The sequence below is a fragment of the Melanerpes formicivorus genome, unplaced genomic scaffold (genome assembly GCF_026170545.1).
Source record: "Melanerpes formicivorus ecotype bairdi unplaced genomic scaffold, bMelFor1.0.p_v2 SCAF_77, whole genome shotgun sequence".
NCBI lineage: Eukaryota > Metazoa > Chordata > Aves > Piciformes > Picidae > Melanerpes > Melanerpes formicivorus.
This window is the reverse complement of record NW_027142429.1, coordinates 1,343,587-1,363,056: the sequence shown is the minus strand read 5'-3', so window position 1 is coordinate 1,363,056 and position 19,470 is coordinate 1,343,587. Positions and strand designations below refer to the sequence as shown.

The 19,470-nt window shown below is 57.7% G+C and overlaps 1 protein-coding gene across 15 annotated transcripts in view; it reads left to right on the top strand.

Moving 5' to 3' along the window:
- The window catches only part of GRIN1 (glutamate ionotropic receptor NMDA type subunit 1), a 53,183-nt gene that overhangs the window by 26,521 nt on the left and 7,192 nt on the right, over positions 1–19,470 (top strand). For 4 of the 15 annotated variants that reach the window (XR_010990560.1, XM_068164221.1, XM_068164220.1 and 1 more), the window contains 15 exons: positions 850–971; positions 1,455–1,629; positions 3,066–3,210; positions 3,299–3,382; positions 6,148–6,283; positions 7,389–7,516; positions 7,698–7,862; positions 8,173–8,291; positions 8,790–8,902; positions 9,355–9,503; positions 10,519–10,676; positions 11,131–11,292; positions 13,671–13,780; positions 14,963–15,108; positions 16,932–17,183. Coding sequence is in view for 14 of the 15 variants with exons in the window: in XM_068164221.1 (XP_068020322.1) it covers positions 850–971; positions 1,455–1,629; positions 3,066–3,210; positions 3,299–3,382; positions 6,148–6,283; positions 7,389–7,516; positions 7,698–7,862; positions 8,173–8,291; positions 8,790–8,902; positions 9,355–9,503; positions 10,519–10,676; positions 11,131–11,292; positions 13,671–13,780; positions 14,963–15,108; positions 16,932–17,183 (2,164 nt within the window). In the remaining variant the exon portion in view is untranslated. Of the gene's footprint in view, positions 1–849; positions 972–1,454; positions 1,630–3,065; positions 3,211–3,298; positions 3,383–6,147; positions 6,284–7,388; positions 7,517–7,697; positions 7,863–8,172; positions 8,292–8,789; positions 8,903–9,354; positions 9,504–10,518; positions 10,677–11,130; positions 11,293–13,670; positions 13,781–14,962; positions 15,109–16,642; positions 16,685–16,931; positions 17,184–17,952; positions 18,290–18,310; positions 18,422–19,470 lie in introns of those variants that run through there. The other 11 variants (XM_068164227.1, XM_068164226.1, XM_068164224.1 and 8 more) reach the window with 5 other exon arrangements.

The window sequence follows — 19,470 nt, the reverse complement described above, 5'->3', positions numbered from 1 at the left end:
GAAAGAAAGGGGGAAACTGACTTTGCATCCAGTATTTATAGGGATGCAGGAGTTAGGGTTATGAAATACAAGGATGACACTTTCTGATACACCTCCTGGACCTTTCCAGCTTCTGGAGGTCTGGAACTCTGTGGTTTCCTTAAAGGCAGTAGCCTCAAAGTGCCACAGAGTCCAACTGCCCACCCAACACCACCATGGCCACTAAACCTTGTCCACAAGTGCCACAGCCACAGGTTTGTGGAACACCTCCAGGGATGGGGACTCCACCACCTGCCTGGGCAGCCTGTGCCAATGTCCTCACTCTGCTCTTTGCCATGCTGCAGTCAGTGCAGGTCTGGGGCTCGTTGGGCTTCCAAGGGCTGTGGGAGAAAACCCACATGAAGCCTCACGTCCCAGGCAGGTGGTGGCTGATGTGCTCTGCGTGCTGCTGGCCAGGGGACTTGCAGCCCTGAGCATGGTGGAGCTGTCTGGTCTGGCTGTCCTGCCAGGTGTTAGCAGCTGCAGAAGCAGCAGTGCTTACTGGTGATGTATCCTGATCCAGCTGGGAAAGAGGGGAGCCGCTGCCCCCTGTGCCTCCTGATGGTGAGCTGCAAGGAATGGGCCTGACTGGCAGAGGCTCAGCAGTGCTGGGTGCTGTGGGACCATCTTCAGCCGAGAGAGAGCTTCCCATTGCAGCAGGGCATCAGCCATTGCCCAGGAGAACCACTGATCAGAGGAGGGCTGCCGGAGGGGGTGGGGTGGGGGTGGTTTGTGTTTTACCTGGCACTGCCACCCCTGAGGGTGTAACAGAGGAGGAAAGGGACCACCTGGCACCTGCAGCCACATTGCCATTCCTTCTTCTCGTTGCAGTGAGGAAGATGCAGTCGCTGTGTACAAATCAGCAGCCGTGCTCAACATGACCGGCTCGGGCTACGTGTGGCTGGTGGGGGAGAGGGAGATCTCGGGCAGTGCCCTGCGCTACGCCCCTGATGGTAGGCACCCGCCGCGGGCACCCACCCCCTGCCACCGCAGCCTGCTGGCAGCTGGCCGAGCAGCACCTGCCCTCCCGGGGCTCCCCTGGGCTGGGGGGATGTGATGCCAGGGTGGGCTCAAGAGAGTGGAGGGTCCCACGCGTGCTCTTCACTCCCTTTGCCCCTGGGAGACAGCAGCATGGGCCGCGCTGCCATGCCCCAGACCCGGCTTGGGAAGTTATTGGCACCTTTGGCAGGGGCTCGGGCTCGGGGTGGGGATGGAACGTGGGGTGTCAGCGGTCTGCATAGCTGTCCCCAGCCCCATCCAGCAGGCAGGGCAGTGCCAGCCCCACGCTGCTCCAGCAGCTTGCCCTGCCTGGAGCTCAGCTGCACCCAGAGGTTCCTCAGCCCCATAACCGTCTGCCCCCGAGCCCTGTGCGTGGGAGCAGGGCCGGAGCAGCCAGGGGGTCCTGCTGAGCTGCCTTCTCCCTCTGCTGGCCCCAGGAGTGATCGGTTTGCAGCTCATCAACGGCAAGAACGAGTCCGCCCACATCAGCGACGCGGTGGCCATCGTGGCCCAGGCCGTGCACGACCTCTTTGAGAAGGAGAACATCACCGACCCCCCGCGGGGCTGCGTGGGCAACACCAACATCTGGAAGACAGGACCCCTCTTCAAGAGGTACTTGGGGAAGGGTCCTGCTGGAGGGAGCAGAGGACCTGCTGGGGGAGAGCTGGAAAAGGTGGAAGGATGTGGGAAAAGGCAGAATGGTCTTCAAGGAGTCCATCACAAAAGCCTTGGGGCAGGTGGCACAGGACTGCTTGGCCTCTCCTGCGTTGTTCAGGGTCAGAGCTTCATCTCTCCTTGAAAACCAGCCAGGGCACTGCTCCCCAGTTTGTCCAGTCTGCTTAGGCACCACCCTGGTGCCTGGCACCTGTTTGGTCTATGCCAAGCCATGCTCTCCTGGCCAACACTTGGGCAGCCAGGATCACTGTGGGCAGGGAACAACTCCAGGAGGCAGAGAGCTGAAACCCATGGAGGGATGATCTCCTCCAGCCTGGCTCTTAATTCTGTGGGTGAAAGAGGGGAGAAAGAGGGGTTCCTGCCAAAAGAGGGCTCCTGTCCAATCAGGGCAGGGAGCTATTCATGCCAGGCTAGAGCTGGGTGCTGCAGACAAGTTTCTTGCTGAACTGTGGCAGGGATCAGTGTGCTGCAAGCATGACCTGGGGGCATGAGCTCTCCACATATGGGACAGGCAGCAGAGCTGGGGCTTTGGGGGGGGGAATATCAGCAGGTCAGAGCATGCCTGTGTGGGGTCTCTGCCATGGGCAGTGCTGCAAGTGTTCCCCAGAAGCCACTCTCTGTGCTGCCTGGGCTTGGTGCTGTGTCCCTGCAGACGCTGGAGCCCCAAGGGCCTCTGCCTGGATCTTGGTGAAGCAGCAGTTGCAGCCTGGCTGCTGGGGTGGAACAGCTGCTCTCTGAGCATGCAGCCTGGCACCAGGGTGTTGCTTTTGGCAGTGGGATCTCCTGCTTGGGCTTGCTCTCTGCACGCATGGTGGTGGTATCTATGGGTGCCTGGGCTCTGCTGAGCATGGGACCTGTCGAGCCTGAAGATTACTCCAGAAGCATCCCTGGCACCCTCAGCAGCCACAAGATCCCTGGCATGAGCCATTCAGAGGGCTTCTCTGTGGTGCACTCAGGCAGTTCTTCCATGCCTGGAGGGGCTGCTGCTCTCCTTGGTGGTCTGTGTGGTGCCAGACAGAAGTGCCTGGAGTAGCAGCATGGACACAGCTCACAAGGGGCTCCCAGAGGAAGGTGCCCTTGGGTGCCATGGGACAGATCATTCCTTAAGGCAATGGGACTGATCTGGTGGGAAACAAAGGGCAGTGACAAGAGACACAGCAGGGCAACAGCTGAAACAGTGACTGCATCCAGCTGAAGGGGATGGCCACAGGTCTGTGAACAGACCCCAGGTGACCTTGGCTGGACTTCTGCAGGGCAGTGAGCACACAGCAAGCGACTGAGGGAAAGCTTTTGCCTTCCTGGCGCCTTCCTGTGAGTGTCCCAGAGGCCACAGCACCTTTTTCACGTGGGCCTTGCTCTGTTTCTCTCCACAGGGTGCTGATGTCCTCCAAGTACTCGGAGGGTGTCACGGGCCGGGTGGAGTTCAACGAGGATGGGGACAGGAAGTTTGCCAACTACAGCATCATGAACCTGCAGAACAGGAAGCTGGTCCAAGTTGGGATTTACAACGGCAGCCACGTAGGGACAGGTTGGGCAGGAGGGGGCTGGTGCTGGGCTGTTTGCCCACAGCCTCATCGCTGTCTCCTTCCTCTGGGGTTGGCCGCAGGTCCTGACCAACGACCGGAAGATTATCTGGCCGGGAGGAGAGACGGAGAAGCCTCAAGGCTATCAGATGTCAACCAAGCTGAAGGTAACAGCAGAGAGCAGCAGGGCTGGCAGCTGTCCTCAGCCCTCTGCATGCAGGGCTGCGGCTTTAGCTGCCTCCCACTGCCACTGCTGCCCCTGCAGCTCGCAGCAGCGTCTGCAAAGCCAGGGCACCTGCCTTCTCAGAGAGGGTGTAGCATCAGAACCACAGAACTGTGGAGGTTGGAAGAGACCTCTGAGGTCATCAAGCCCAACCACTCGCCCACAGCTCAGTCCCACCACTGCTGCTAAGCCACCACCACCAAACCACATCCCTCAGCACCACATCCACAAGTCCTTCAAACACCTCCAGGGATGGGAACTCCCCCACCTCCCTGGGCAGCACATTCCAATGTGTGAGAACCCTCTCTGGGAAGAAATGTCTCCTAGTATCCAACCTGAGCCCCCCCTGACACAACTTGAGGCCATTTCTTCTTCTTCTGTCGCTTGCTGCATGTGAGAAGAGACCAACCCCCACCTTATCCCAACCTCCTCTCAGGGAGCTGCAGAGAGCAATGAAGTCTCCCCCTCATTTTCTCCAGGCTGAACACCCCCAGCTCCCTCAGCTGCTGCTCCCCAGCCCCCTTCTCCAGACCCTTCCCCAGCTTGGTTGCCCTTCTCTGGACCTGCTCCAGCCTCTCAATGTCCTTCTTGGAGTGAGGGTCCCAAATCTGAACCTAGGATTTGAGGTGTGGCTTTGCCAGGGGGATAACCATTACAGGGGGATAACCACATGCCTAGACCTGCTGGCCACACTACTACTGATCCAGGCCAGGATGCTGGTGGCCTTCTTGGCCACCTGGGCACACTGCTGGCTCATGTTCAGACAGCTGTCAGTCAGATCCCCAGGTCCTTCTCTGCCAAGAAGCTTTTTTGCCACTCTGCCCCAAGCCTGTAATGTAGCAGAACAAGAGAGACGTGGAGGTGCTGGAGCCAGAGCAGAGGAGGGCAAGGGAGGGCCTGGAGAATGAATCTGATGAAGAGCAACTGAAGGAGCTGGGGATGGTTAGTGTGAAACAGAGGAGGCTGAGGGGAGACCTCATTGCTGTCTACAACGACCTGAAAAGAGGCTGTGGAGAGGCTGCTGCTGGTCTCTTCTCCCAGGTGATAGATAGAACAAGAATAAAGTGATAGTGCCAGAACAAGAGGGAATGGCCTCAAGCTGCGGCAGGGCAGGGTTAGACTGGACAGTAGGAAACATTCTTTCAGGGATAAGTGGTCAGGGATTGGAATGTGCTGCCCAGGGAGGTGGTGGAGCCACCAAGCCTGGATGTGTTTCAAGGTGGCTTGGATGTGGTGCTTGGGGCTATGGTTTAGGGGTGACCCTTGCAGAGTAGGGTTCTGGGCTGGACTTGGTGATCCTGAGGCTCTTTACCATCCTGAATGCTTCTGTGATTCTGTGGAAGATGTTCAGAGCTAGAGCACAGCTTCCAGCTGGAGACAACCTAGCTAGGGTGGCAGGCAGAGAGCAGCACAGCAGGGATGGAGGAGATAAGGAGCTCAGCATTCCTCATGGCAGGGAACACCTGGCACAGGCTTGCAGGAGATAGGAGGATGTGCTGCTCTGGCCTAGGCACGGTGCAGCTCAGGAGCCCACTGCTGCTAGGCAGGGCAGAGGCCAGAAGGAAACAGGCTCAGAGGGGATTAAACAAACTGGTGGAGAGTGGATGGGCTGGTGGCTGCAGATCTGGGCTCAGGAAATCCCTGCAGCTGGAGGTGATACTGGGAGAAGGTCTCTCCACTTTTGCTTTGCTTCTCATGCCCTGCCCCCAAGTGTAGCCCAGCAGCCACTCCAGTGCCTGGCTCCTGGGCAGGCCACACTCACCTGCATTCATTTGTCCTGCTCTGCAGGACTCACACGTGCACACCAGCAGTGAGCTCTTGCTCCTGCAGGGGTGGTGCAGGTGCCTGGGGATGCTGCTTCACTCAAAAGGTCCAGGGCAAGGCAGAGACACCTGCATTAACCCAGGGCAGTGCCCAGAGCACCATCCAGGGCACTAATCCTGGCTGAGTGGTGGCCCTCAGCAGCCTGCTGCTAGGGACAGGGGTGTAGATCAAGGTGCAAGTGCCACAGGAAGGTGCCACTGGTGCTGACGCAGTCACAGAGACATTTTGGTTGGGAAAAAACCTTTAAGACCATCAAGTCCAACTGTTAGCCCAGCACTGCCAGGTCATCACTAATCCATGTCCTTCAGCACACCTCCATGGCTTTTCAATCCCTTCAGGGGTAGGAACTCCACCACTGCCCGGGGCAGGCTGGGCCAGGGCTTAACAATCCTTTTGAGGAAGAAATTGTTCCTCATGCCCAACCTGAACCTCCCCTGCTGCAACTTGAGGCCATTCCCTCTTGTCACCCTGTGCCTTGTTCCTTGGGTGAAAAGACAGACCCCCAGCTGGTTCCAGCCTCCTTGCAGGGAGCTGCAGAGAGCAATGAGGTCTCCCTCAACCTCCTCTTCTCCAGTCTGAACAACCCCAGTTCCTTCAGCTGCTCCTCCCCAGCCCTGTTCTCCACAACCTCCATCAGATTTGTTGTCCTCCTTTGGACCCACTCCAGCCTCTCCCTGTCCTTCTTGCCAGGACATACTCTTCTCTCATGCCTGCTCCTCATCTCAGGAGCAGAGGAAGCAAATATTCCCCATGCCAAAGCCAGGTCCCATTGCTGGGCTGAGCAGTTTCATGCTGAGATGCCAGCTGAGGAGGGCACCACAGCCTTTGGGCCACACTTGCATGGAGGGAACAGAGGCAAGCAGGTGTTTGTGCTCCACCTTGCAGATTGTGACCATCCACCAGGAGCCCTTTGTGTATGTGAAGCCCACCCAAGCCGATGGGACCTGCAGGGAGGAGTTCACCATCAATGGAGACCCTGTGAAAAAGGTGTTCTGCACTGGGCCCAACGAGACCATCCCAGGTAACTCACTCCAGTGAGCAGTGCAGCACCAGCCCACCCCTTCCCAAGGCTCCCTTCCCGAGGAGGGGTCCCCAGGGAGGGTGCTCAGTCACACAGGAGGCCCAAAGGATAAGGAGCAGAAAGGTGACAGATGCCCCACGTCAGCTCAGCCCCACTGGATGCAGGGCTTTGACCCCAAGAGATGATTTTGCCACTGTTTCTTTGCTGGTTGGGCTCCAGGGCTGCTTTGGGGGATTGAGTCCCATATTTCTGCCTCCCAGCTGCTCCAGTTCTCATTGCCATGACCTCCAGTAGAAGCAAAAGCCCTGAGGCAGGTTGGCATCTGCTGCACTGGTACTGACACCAGCTTCAAACCCTTCAGGGAAACAGAGAATGTTCAGAGTTGGAAAGGACCTTTCAAGGTCATCCAGTCCAATCCCTGCAGTCAGCAGGGACATCCCCAACTAGAGCAGGTTGCTCAGAGCCCCAGACAACCTCACTTGGAATGGTTCCAGGGATGGGGCAGCTCCCATCTCTGAGCAACCTGGGCCAGGCTCTCACCACCCTCAGTGTCAAAGATTCTTCTTTCTCTCCAGCCTGAATCTCCCTCTCTTAGTTCAAACTGTCACCCTTTGTCCTGTCACAACAGGCCCTGCTCAGAAGTTTGTCCCCATGCTCTTTCAGGACGAGGAGAGAGCAGAGATGGGGAGGGCAAGCTGCTTAGCATTGCCAGCCTTGCCCAGACCCTCCTGAGGGCCATCCACTTGACACTCCTATGCACGTTTCATACCCCAGCCCCATGTTGTGTCCTGAGCTCTGTTCAACCTGCTGGGTTCATGCTGTTCTCCTCCAGCATGCACCAAGCCCCCTCTACCCCCTGCAGTGTGTCAGCAGCACCAACCCTCAGCCCACCTAACCGGGACACAGCCAAGGAAAGAGGTCCCTTGGCCCCCAGCTTGCCAGCAGCAGCAGGAGGCAGTGGGAGGGGGTGGTCAAGGTGATTGCATCTCATATCAAACCAGAGCCATGCAGAGGGCAGCTCTGTCTGGGCACAGGCAGGGATCCTGCATGAGGGCCCTGGCACAGGGCTGCCTCCACTTCTCCACCCATCCTCTGCTGCCCACAGGCCGTCCCACCGTGGCACTGTGCTGCTATGGCTTCTGCATCGACCTGCTCATCCGGCTGGCAGGGGTGATGAACTTCACCTACGAGGTTCACCTGGTGGCTGATGGTAAATTTGGTACCCAAGAGCGGGTGAGTCTGGGCAGCCTGCGGCAGCTCTCTGCTCTCTCCTGCGTTGAGCCCCCCCCAGGCCCTTCCCCGCAGGCGCGGGGCAGGGGCGCCGTGCGGGGAGCCTGCTGCGTGCCGGGGGGGTCCTGGGTGGCGGGGGCCGGGTGGCGGGGCAGGGGCTGACCCCCCGTGGGCTCTCTGGCAGGTGAACAACAGCAACAAGAAGGAGTGGAACGGGATGATGGGCGAGCTGCTGAGCGGCCAGGCCGACATGATCGTGGCACCCCTCACCATCAACAACGAGCGGGCACAGTACATCGAGTTCTCCAAGCCCTTCAAGTACCAGGGCCTCACCATCCTCGTCAAGAAGGTATGGGCTAGCCTGGGCTCTGTGCTGCAACTGGAGACCTGCCTCTTTCTCCCTGGCTTGCAGACCTGTGCCATGCCTGCACCGGGCCCAGCTCCCCCAGCTGCAGCCCCTGCCCGATCCCAGCCTTGCTGTGGGATTCCACCCTCGGGGTTGCTGGGTTTAATGCCGGGGCTTGGCTCAGCCCCCCTGAGCCTCCCTGTGTAGCAGAGCAGGAGGAGCTCGGAGCAGGCCAGGGGTCTCTGTGAGTGCAGGCAGGTGGGCAGGGGGCAGGCAGGATGGGTGCCAGCGCTGTGCTCTCTGCCCTGTGCAGGAAATCCCCCGCAGCACCCTGGACTCATTCATGCAGCCTTTCCAGAGCACGCTCTGGCTGCTGGTGGGGCTGTCTGTGCACGTGGTGGCAGTGATGCTGTACCTCCTAGACCGATTCAGGTGAGTGTGCTTTGGGTCCCCCAAGAGCTGGAGGGCACAGGGAGGTGCTCCTGGGAACTGACCCCTGGGTCCCCACAGTGTCTTGCTCAGCCCTGCAGCCCTTCAGGATCCTCTCACAAGGACTAGGCTCACCAGCTTGTGGCCTCTGGCTGCTGCTAAGCTGAGAGATGTGGGGGACTAGCAGCTGGGTGTATGGGAACCCACCTGTCAGACCAGGCACTGTGCTGATGCCTGACCAAGGAGACCACCAAGCTGGCCAGGATTAGATGATCTCTCTGGGCTGAAGAGAAATGTGATGGGACCAGTGCTCGAGCTGGACAGGGCTGCAGATCAGCAAAGGGGACATGGAAGGCAGTGGGACATGAGGGGTGAAGAGCTGCTGTGGACAGTCTGTGGGGATGAGTGATGTGGAGCTGCATCAGGAGGGTTAGGGCACAGTGGGGAGCCCTGGAGAGCAGGGGAAGGGAGGTGAGCACAGCTCTCTGCTTTGTTTTCCAGCCCGTTTGGCCGGTTCAAAGTAAACAGTGAGGAGGAGGAGGAAGATGCCCTGACCCTCTCCTCAGCCATGTGGTTCTCCTGGGGAGTCCTGCTGAACTCTGGCATTGGAGAAGGTGTGTCACAGCACACAATGGGACTGCTTGGCCCTGAGCTGGCAGGGGACACCAGGCTGGGGGAGAAGCCCCTGCTCTCTTCCACTGCCTCTCTCTGTGCCAGGGCTGATGCCCTGGAAGGACCTCATTCCCTGAGCCTTCCTTGGAGCAGGCTGGCAGGAGATTTGGTGATGCTGAGGGTGGCACTTGTGTGGGCCATCCTGCCACCCCTCACCATCAGTGATGAGAAGCAGATCTCTCTTGGGCTGCTTCTGCTGTCCAGAGTGAGACACAGGATGCCCTGGGAGGAGATGGGGCTTTGGGGGTTTGCAGAAGCTCTTTGCACAGCTGTCAGCAGAACAGACAGATGCTGCCTGTCTGAAGCTGCCACAGCTCTCAGGTGGGATGGAAGTGACTTAGTGACCAAGCCAAGCCCTTGCCATGCCAGCCTGACCTCACCTGTGTCCCTCCAGGTGCTCCCCGGAGTTTCTCTGCCCGTATCCTGGGCATGGTGTGGGCTGGCTTTGCTATGATCATTGTGGCTTCCTACACTGCCAACCTGGCAGCCTTCCTGGTGCTGGACCGGCCCGAGGAGAGGATCACTGGCATCAATGACCCCCGGGTAAGGACACCTCGCTTGCTGACCCCTTCCCTGCCCACCTCTGGTGAAGGTGGACAGGATGACGCAGGAGGTGTCTCCAGAAGGTATCTGCTGGTCCATGTGATGTGGCTTGCAGTACCCAGAGCCCTGCTTTAACCTGGCTGTGGGTCTGTGCCAGGAGGTCAAGCCCTGGGTAGCCCTACCTGGGGCTGTTGCTGGTGGGTCTGAGCCCCTGCACTGGGTGGGAGTGGGCCGTGGGGAGTGATCAGCAGGAGAAAATCTTGCCCACAAGCAGCACATCCCCGGGCAAAGTGCCTGCCAGTTCCTGGAGAGCCTGCAGTAACCACCGAGGAAACAATTCATTATGGATGAGTTATGGCTAATGGAAGTGTCCCTGTGGTGCAGTCAATGCTCTCAGCAGACAGCAGCCTGCCTCAGACACAGCTTCTGCTCTGGCTGGGGCACAGCCACAGCTCAGCAGCCCAGGCAAACAGCAACGTACCCCCCAGCAGCACTGACCCCCAGCAGCACTGACCCTGCCGCATCCTCTGTCTCTGGCACTGCCAGCCCTATGGCATCCACAGGCTTCCTGCATCCTCAATGCCACCCTGCCACTGCCCCATCCCCTACCCTGCCACCATGCTCCCAGAACATCTGCTGCCCCCCAGGGAGATGAGGAAGAAATTGTTGAGAGTGAGGCTGGGGAGACTCTGGCACAGGCTGCCCAGGGAGGCTGTGGCTGCCTCCTGCCTGGAGGTGTTCAGGGCCAGGCTGGATGAGGCCTTGAGCAAGCTGGGCTGGGGGGAGGTGTCCCTGCCCATGGCAAGGGCTTGGAACTGGATGGTCTTTAAGGTTCCATTTCAACCCAAAGCATTCTATGAGTCTATGGCATCCACTACCCCATGGCACCTCCAGCTCTGCTGAGGACATCAAGGTCTTTTCTGGGAAACCATTCCCTGAAAGAGATGGGAAGAGGAAACACAGCCTTGGGGTGATAAAGGAAGGATGGAAAAGGAGCCCTGCCCTTGCCTTTCAGCTTCGCAACCCCTCTGATAAGTTCATCTACGCCACGGTGAAGCAGAGCTCGGTGGACATCTACTTCCGACGGCAGGTGGAGCTGAGCACCATGTACCGGCACATGGAGAAGCACAACTACGAGAGCGCCGCCGAGGCCATCCAGGCAGTCAGGGACAAGTGAGTGGCGCCAGCACCTCCCCTGCCCGGGCCGGGGACACCTGCCGGGAGCTGCAGCTCGGTGGAGCAAGCAGCACTGACGCAAGCCTGGAGGGAGCTGCACTCAAAGCACCGATGGGACCTGTCCAGCTGGTGCTGGGGGGGATCTTAATCCTAGTGCATATCCTCGGTCTCTGGGTGGAGGCCACAAGCTCTGTGTGTGGGGAAAGGCACAGCCAGAGTCCTGACTGTGGCCTCCCCTTCTGGCCTCAGCAAGGCTGGGTGGCTTCAAACCTCCCACCCCTCCAAAATCTTGCTAAGCCTTTTGTCCCCGAGCAGCACAGACCCTGCTGGGAGGAGGCTGATGCTAATCAGGGCTTAAATTAGGGCTGGGAGCGCCCTCACCGCTCTGGTGGTGGCTGCAGACAGGTTGGGCTGCCCCGACCTTACCGCTCTGTCCTCTCTTGGTGTGCAGCAAGCTCCACGCCTTCATCTGGGACTCGGCGGTGCTGGAGTTCGAAGCCTCCCAGAAGTGCGACCTGGTGACCACGGGGGAGCTGTTCTTCCGCTCCGGCTTCGGCATCGGCATGCGCAAGGACAGCCCCTGGAAGCAGAACGTCTCCCTGGCCATCCTCAAGTCCGTACCCAGCCCTCGGCACGGGGCTCGCCCCACATGCTGCATGCCTTAGCCAGCCACTGCCACCCCACTCCCCCGGGGGCTCCGGGGGCTGCCTTGTCCCTCCCGACTAAGGGGAGGTGTCTGAACAGCCAGGGGGACACCCATGGGCTTCTGCAGGGCTGGTGGGAAGGCAGAGCAGAGCAGGGAGCAGGGGCAGAGTAAGGAGCAGGGGCAGAGTAAGGAGCAGGGGCAGAGTAAGGAGAAGGGGCAGAGCAAAGTAAGGAGCAGGGGCAGGGCAGGGAGCAGGGCAGGGAGCAGGGGCAGGGCAGGGAGCAGGGGCAGAGTAAGGCGCAGGGGCAGAGTAAGGAGAAGGGGCAGAGCAAGGAGAAGGGGCAGAGCAGAGTAAGGAGCAGGGGCAGGGCAGAGAGCAGGGGCAGGGCAGAGAGCAGGGGCAGGGCAGGCAGCCAGGGCAGAACAAGGCAGGAAGCAGAAGCTGTGCTGAGCCTCGGGAGTATGGTCAGAGCTGTCAGAGAGCAGCCCTGGGGCCACCCAGCACCAGGCCCTGGTGAGCAGGCAGCAGGGTGCAGCAGTGGGCAGGGCTGCTGCCATCTCCCCACTCCTTCCTGCAACAGCTTGGCCAGCAGCTCCATCTTCCCCGGGGTTCTTCTTTCAACTCTGGCTGTTCCTGTTAAACAGAGGAGCACCAGGACCCCAGCTGAGTCCAGCTCTGGCTTTTATAGCAGTGCTGGCTGCAGCATGGGTGCCCCAAGCCAGTCTGATGTCACAAGTAAAAGCAGGGACATGCCACACTCCGTATAGACAGAGACATGTGAGGAGGAACAGGCAGCTGGGAAGCAGCAGGTGGAAAGAAGGAGACCTGAGAAATGAATCTGATGAAGGGACAGGGTCAGAAGCCACCAGGGTCCTGCCCAAGACAGGAAGATGAAAGGCCTGAGAGGATGGACAGGATGCAGGCAGGACAATGAGGCTGCAGTTCAGATCCTGGGTTCAGTTTTGGGCCCTCACTCCAAGAAGGACCTTGAGGGGCTGGAGCAAGTCCAGAGAAGGACAACCAAGCTGGGGAAGGGTCTGGAGAACAGGGCTGGGGAGGAGCAGCTGAGGGAGCTGGGGGTGTTTTGTCTGGAGAAAGGAGGCTGAGGGGAGACCTCATTGCTCTCTACAGTTCCCTGAGAGGAGGCTGGAGCCAGGTGGGGGCTGGGCTCTGCTCCCAGGTAGCAAATCATAGGGTGAGAGGAAATGGTCTCAAGTTGCACCAGGGGAGGTTTAATTTGGACATGAGGAACAATTTCTTCCCCAAAAGGTTTGTCAAGGCCTGGCCCAGGCTGCTCAGGGCAGTGCTGGAGCCCCATCCCTGGAGGGGTTTCTGAGCTGTGTAGGTGTGGTGCTGAGGGCCATAGTTTGGTGGTGACCTGGCAGTGCCAGGCTAAGGGTTGGACCTGCTAATCTGAAAGGCCTCTTCCAACCAAAACAATTCTATCATTCTATGGCTAAGGGTAACATAAGAAGCCATGGAACCCTGTCCATGGGGTGATCTTACCATGGTGATGGTGGCAGCAGCACAGATGGGATTTGGGACCACAATGTGAGGAGCTTGGAGAGGCAGGAGGAGCCCTTGGTGTCCTGCTGGGAGACCATGTGGAAGCCCAGGGCTGCAGGTGGCCTAGGCAGGCAGTGAGGACATGCCAAGAGCAAGAGGGAGGAGGGTGCAGGGGGACCTGTGGTGGGGGGTGTGCTCTGTGCCCACCCCCCTCCCTGCATGTCAGGCAGGTGGCATGGTTTGGTTGCTCCCAAGCTGTGATATCAGGTTGCTGGGGAGTGCCAGCCCTCACCATGCACAGCCAGGCAGCAGATTTGCCCCTGCCCTGATCTAGAGGGTGCTGGTGATCAGCAGACAGGATGGGGGCCAGCAGTGCCTGAGCTCCCAGGTGGCCCTGGTGGGTGGGGGGACTGTGCAGGAGGGCACCAGGGATGTGGCTGGTGTCAGCTCTCTGCAGCTTCCCTCTGAGCCCTGCCTACCCGCTTCAGCTCCATCCCTCTCCTTGGGACTGAGCTTACCTGTGGCTCTTCTTGGCAGCACCTGGCCAGCTCTGGGGCTCTCAGACAAGGGGCAGTGGCACTGAGCAGCTGTGGGTGGCTTGAGACAGCATGGTAGACACTGGCACAGGCAGCCCCTGCAGACAAGCCACACACCCCTCTGTGCAAAACCCCTCCGTGCACACACAGGGGCAAACACAAACACACCAGGGCTTTGGGTGGGCATGAAGGCACAAGGGGCATGAAGGGGACAAGGGGCATAAAGGCACCGAGCATGTGTGCCCCAGCTGCCTGCTGCCGGCCCCCACTGACCTCTCTGTCCTGTCTCCTTGTGCTGGCAGGTCCCACGAGAACGGCTTCATGGAGGATTTGGACAAGACTTGGGTGAGGTATCAGGAGTGTGACTCCCGTAGCAATGCCCCAGCAACACTCACCTTTGAGAACATGGCAGGTTTGTTCTGCAAACCTCTTTCTTCCTCTGGGCTGGGGGCCTGCTTTCGCTCCAGACACTCTCCTCTCCGGGGCTCTCCTCTCGGGCCAAGCTCTGCCGCTTCTGGGTTTGTGCTCTCCTGGCGCTGGGAGGCTGCCGAGTTGGGCTCCACCCCACCCCCCCCCTTGTCCGAAGCTGCTCTGCGAAGCTTCCCCTCCCCCTCCCTGGGGTGGCTTTCTCACCGGTGGGACTGTCCTGCCTAGGACCTTGCTGCCCTCCCTCTGCCGTGGCCAGACTGCAGCTGTCACGGTGCCATCAGAGCTGTCACCAAGACAGGGAGAGGGGACCAGCGCCTCAGGGGAGGTGCGAGCAAGGACCCTGCTGTGGGAGGGGGCTGGGGGCAAGGGGCAGCCCCCCTGATCTGGGGAGCATGTCCTACCTTCCCCTGGGCAGGGGGCAGGAGGAGGTAATGTATCAGAGGTGCTTGTTCTTGGTTCCCCTTTGCAAAGATTGCAACTTCCCCCAGACAAGCTCTCCCTCTGCAGCCATCTGATGCTGCTGGTCCCTCAGCCAGCTGACGTGGTGATGTCTGATGGGACCCCAGCCTCACCGGTACCACCAGCCAGGGCAGGAGCACCGAGAGAGGGGGCACTTTGCTCCATCTCCTCAAGACACCACTCCCAAAATGTCAGCCCCGAGGGCTGCAGCAGACTGAGGACGGCACAGAGCTCTGTGCCCGGCTGCCCTCCCCTGTGCGCCAAACAGGAGCACCAGAGCTGAGTTTCTGATGCAAATCACCCCACAGCCGCAGGGCACGACGGCTGCCCTGGTGCTCAGCGCAGCACCCAACACACCATGCCCACCCCAGCTGGCATCGTTAAGCACAGCCGCTGCCCCGTGCCCGACCCACCGACAGCAGCTTGCACGGACGGCCAGCACCTTCCTGCCCACCACTGCAGGCGCCCAACCCGCAGCACCTGCCCTGCCCTGCTGAACTCCCATCCCTGGCCCCTCCAGGACTGCCGCGGGGCGGTGGGGGGAGGGGATGGAGGCGGTGGGGCCGGAGGGACCCTGGCTTGGCAGCTGCTCCCTGCTGGCGAGCGCGGTGCGGAGGAAGCGAAGTGTGGGGGTGGGGAGGGTGGTGGGGGGCGGGTGCTGTGCTGCCGTTTCCATTGCCCCCTGTAACTTTGCTGCTTATTTCAGGTGTGTTTATGCTGGTGGCTGGAGGTATTGTGGCCGGGATATTTTTAATATTCATAGAGATAGCTTACAAAAGGCATAAGGACGCGCGGAGGAAGCAGATGCAGCTGGCGTTTGCGGCCGTTAATGTGTGGAGGAAAAACCTGCAGGTAGGACAAACCGTTTCTAGAGCACATCTCCACCAGGTGCGTTCTCCATCCCTTCACCACACCAGTGACTGCAGAGCTGCGGATTAGCCTGGGGCCCTCTGTCCCGCACCCCAGCAGCTCCAGCCGGGCGTTCCTGGGCAAGCCGTAGGGTAGGGTCCCTGCCTCCTCCCTGGGAGCTGCTGTTGGTCCATGCCATCTCCCCCCGGCGGTTGTTGCGCGCAGCTGCGGCTGGGACAGAGACCTGGCCCGAATGCCCCAAGTGGTTCTCAGGATGGGGACTTTGCTCTTCTGGGGACCACGTGCCAGAGCCATGTCTTGTCCTGGCCGAGCAAGTGGTGCCGGCACAGCTCCTTTTGCGCTCACCAGCAGATGGGAGGGGTAAGCTGCTGCCACTGAGCATCCCTGCCCAGTGCTCGGCTGGAGAAATGCTCCAGGGATGGTTCCCATCGCTTTCTCCTCCTGCCCTCTCCCTGGGGATGTGGTAGCCCTTGTCACAGCCTTGCCATACCGGGACTGACTCCAAAAAGAGGTGGTGCGTGCTCTAGTCATTTGGAGACAAGGACGTCTCCCCACACGGGAGCCACTGAGGCCGGTGCCTGTCAGTGCCAAGGCTCCCCCCGGCCTCTTCCCTGGGGCCATCGCTCTCCCTGGCTTCTCCCGTCCCTGAAACACCCCCGTGCTGCTCAGGCTGGGGAGCCCAGGAGGGTCAGTGGTCGCTGGCAATGACACCGAGCCGCGGGCACATCCGTGTGCCACCAGCTTCACACTTCCCTTACCCTGCTGCTTTTGGGGCTGAGCCCCACGGTGCCCCTGAACCCCAGTTTAGGGCAGCTGGAGGCTCTGTCTGAATTGCCTGGAGTGCTATTTTTTTTCCTCGGGGAAGCAAACCGGCGTGCAAAGAGCAAGAGATCCTTTAGGTGACTAAAGGAGCCTGCCGCGGGCAGCAGAGCCAGTCGGTGACAGAGAGAGACAGAGGCTCGGGGACCCCAGGAGGACCCGGAGCGGTGGCCCACAGGAGCAGCGCTGGCTGGGGCATGCGGGGAGGGCTGCCCTGGCGGGAGCCGCCTGCCCGAGAGCAGCGAGGGGAAGCAGGAGACCAGGCTGCTGTACCCTGAGAGCTCGCTGGGTTCAGGTCACTGATCAGAGTCTGGGGAAAAAAAAAAAAACAACAAACAAAAAAAGCAAAGCCATTCCTCTAGATTTTTTTTTTCTTTTTCCTTTTTTCCTTCTTCTTCTTCTTCTTCTTCTTCTTCTCCTTTTTTCGTTTTTCCTTTTTCCTTTTCCTCTTTTTTGTTTTTTTTTCCTCCTTTGCTTCCGACCAAGCGGCAGCACCGAAGGGGGTTCAGGCTGCTGGGACAGAGCACACTTTAGCCGCACTGCCATTTTTGTTTTTCACTTGCCAACCTTCTAGAAAGCACTGCGCTGGGTCCTTGGGCAGAGGTCTGTGGGACTGTGAGTCAAAGCATGCTGCCCTGCGGGGGTAAAACAGCCTCATGGTAACAGAGCCGTTTGACATTGTGAGACTTTTCCACAGGAGGAAACGTCAGAGCACTAGTATCTGGTACATTGCTAGAAGGTAGGCAAGTGGAAAGATTTATTTGTTCCAACAAACAAACAAAAATAACGGGGTGTTGTTGTTTTTTTGTGGTATTTTTTTTTTTTGGGGGGGGAGGGGTAAGGAATCAGAGTTTTGCCATGGCTATTCCCCGAGATGCCATGGGAAGAAAAAGAGAAAAAAAAAAAAACAACAAAAAGAGAAAAAAAAGACATTTTCATTCCATTCATCTTTGCTTTCCTTTTCCGTTTGTGCATGTCCGCAAAAGAGAGAACTGAGAAGGAGGAGCAAATGTATCCCCGAGCATGCTCTACGCACCAGCGGGATACATTTTGGTTACCCCCGTGCGGTAGCAGAGCCAGACCTGGTCACTCCGTCCCCCGTCGGCAAGGTCTCACTCATTGGCACGAAAGCAATTGGGGAGGAACCGTTGTCAGCGCCCGCCCCCGAGTGCGGCCGGTCCCCGCGGCTGGCGGCCCCCGCGCCGTGGCGGCTGGTGCTCCCCGCCTGCGCCAACCAGGTCCGACTCGCTCACACCAATGCCTACATTTTTCAGTTCTGTTTCCCCTTTGAGTTCATCCCGACCCTGATGACATCATAGTGCTGATGCTTTGCCTCCTCCCTTTCTTTTCCTTTGGTTACTTTTTCTTTTATTTTTCGTATCCTTTTTACCTTCCAATTTCCTTTGAATACCGTTATTATTACTATTTTTATTACTATTATTATTATTACTATTATTATTACTATTTTTATTTTTCCCCCCTTTTTTTTCCTTTTTTTTCCCTCCTTTTTTTTCCCCTCCTTTTTTTTTCCCCCCCTCCTTTTTTCTTTTTTTTTTTTTTTTCAATTTTCTTAACCTCTTTTCCTTTTGGAACAAAGACAAACCACCACCACCACCACCACCACCACCACCACCAGCAACAACCCCGTCTGGCTTCGCAGAGCTGCACCATCTGAATTTTTTGGATGCATTTTTTTTTTTTCTTCTTCTTCTTCTTCTTCTTTTTCTTCTTCTTCTTCTTCTTTTTTTTCTTTTTTTTTAACCAACAGACTGTTCATACAATGACTCCTTCTCTTCCGATGCAGTCCTCTCTCTCTCTCTCTCTTGTGGCACTAGGATTCAGCCTCAGACAAAGGCCCTGAGCGATACCTTGTGGTTTTTTTTCGGTTGGTCGTTTCTTTTTTTCTTTTTTTTTCTTTTTTGTTGTTGCTTGGTTGTGTTGGTTTTTGGTTTTTGTTTTTTTCTCTCTAGCGGTAGGTGCAGCGTCCCCACCTCTCGGTCTGGCCAGGCTAGCAGTGGAAGCCAGGGGCAGGGCACCAGGCAGAGCATCCTCCCCAGGCAGAGCATCCTCCCCAGGAAGCCAGGTCAGCTGTGCGAGCCTGGAGGCAGACGACCCAGGAGAGCAGGGCTACTCCCCGCGGGGGTTCGCAGCGCTCCCGGCGTGTGGCCGGCGCCGGTAGCTGCAGCAGTGAGGTGGCCGCGCTGTAGCCGTGGGTCACGGAGGCCCTTGGAGGACTGGGAGTGAAAGGACGCCTCCAGTAGCTTTCTCACCTGAATGAAGGACATGACACGGGGCAGTATTCAAATAGGTTTAGCGTTTCAAACAGCACACTAGAGATCTAATCACTTATACATATTCATTTTAGGATAGAAAAAGTGGTAGAGCAGAACCTGACCCTAAAAAGAAAGCCACTTTTAGGTCCATCACCTCCACCCTGGCCTCCAGCTTCAAGAGACGTAGGTCCTCCAAGGATACGGTAAGAGGAAGAAGAACAATTCTGCCCTCTCTCTTTCTCTCTCTTTCTCTCTTCTGCCATCCCATCGACTGCCACACCCCCATCCCGAAGCTGCCAGTGTACATGCACAGCTCATGTTCGTCACCAGTCAGTCAGTCAGTCAGTCAGTCAGCCAGCCCGTGTACCTGAAAGGATGCTGGGATCCTGGAGGGCAGGCAGCAGGTGGCTTGGAGTCCTGTGATGAGTTGGGAGATGCAACTGAGTTTCTGTTTCAGTTTGGTTTTGGTTTTGATTTGGTTTTTTTTCCCTTTTGGTTTGGGGTTTTTTGTTTGCTTTCTTTTCTTCTTTCTTTTCTTTTCTTTCCTTTCCTTTCCTTTTTTTGCCTGGATGATTTCTGATGTTCCTCTCTGTGCTTCGCTCACCTTTACCGGTGCTGACCTCTCGAAACCGATGACATCTGGTTTGGTTTTGGTTTCTTTCTTCTTCTTTTTTTTTTTTTTTTCCCCTTTCTTTCCTATTTCTTTTCTCTATTTATGGTTGGTTTTGGTTTTGGTTTTTGTCCCTGAGTGTTCCTGTTCCTTGTTTGTCATTGTATGCCTAAAGAAAAAAAAAAAAAAAAAAGAGAGAGAAAAACAACAACAACAACAAAAAAGAACCAAACAACAACCAAACGAAACCCCGACCCGAACCGATCACCCCCTGATTTCCTTTGGGCACCGTTGTCACCTCACCCAGAGCCATTGCCGTGTCACATTTCTCTCCATGTGATTTTTGTTTGTGACAATTAGCAGTCGGGGGCGTTAGTCCTGGGCACAGGAGTGACAGCTGTCTCTGGTTATCGTCAGCAGTCAGAGCAGAGACACAAAAGGCTTGAAAGAGGTAGGGGGGGTTAAAGCCCCCCCCAGCCTGGGGCCGAGCTCCTGCTTTCCGCCTCGGAGTTAAACAAAACAAAACAAACAAACAAACACCAAAAAAAAAACAAACCCAAACTCAAAACTGCTCGCAGGTAACCAGAGAAAATTGCCAAATTGCTGCCTCTCAAAGCCAGCTGTTCCCAGATGTGCAAAAGT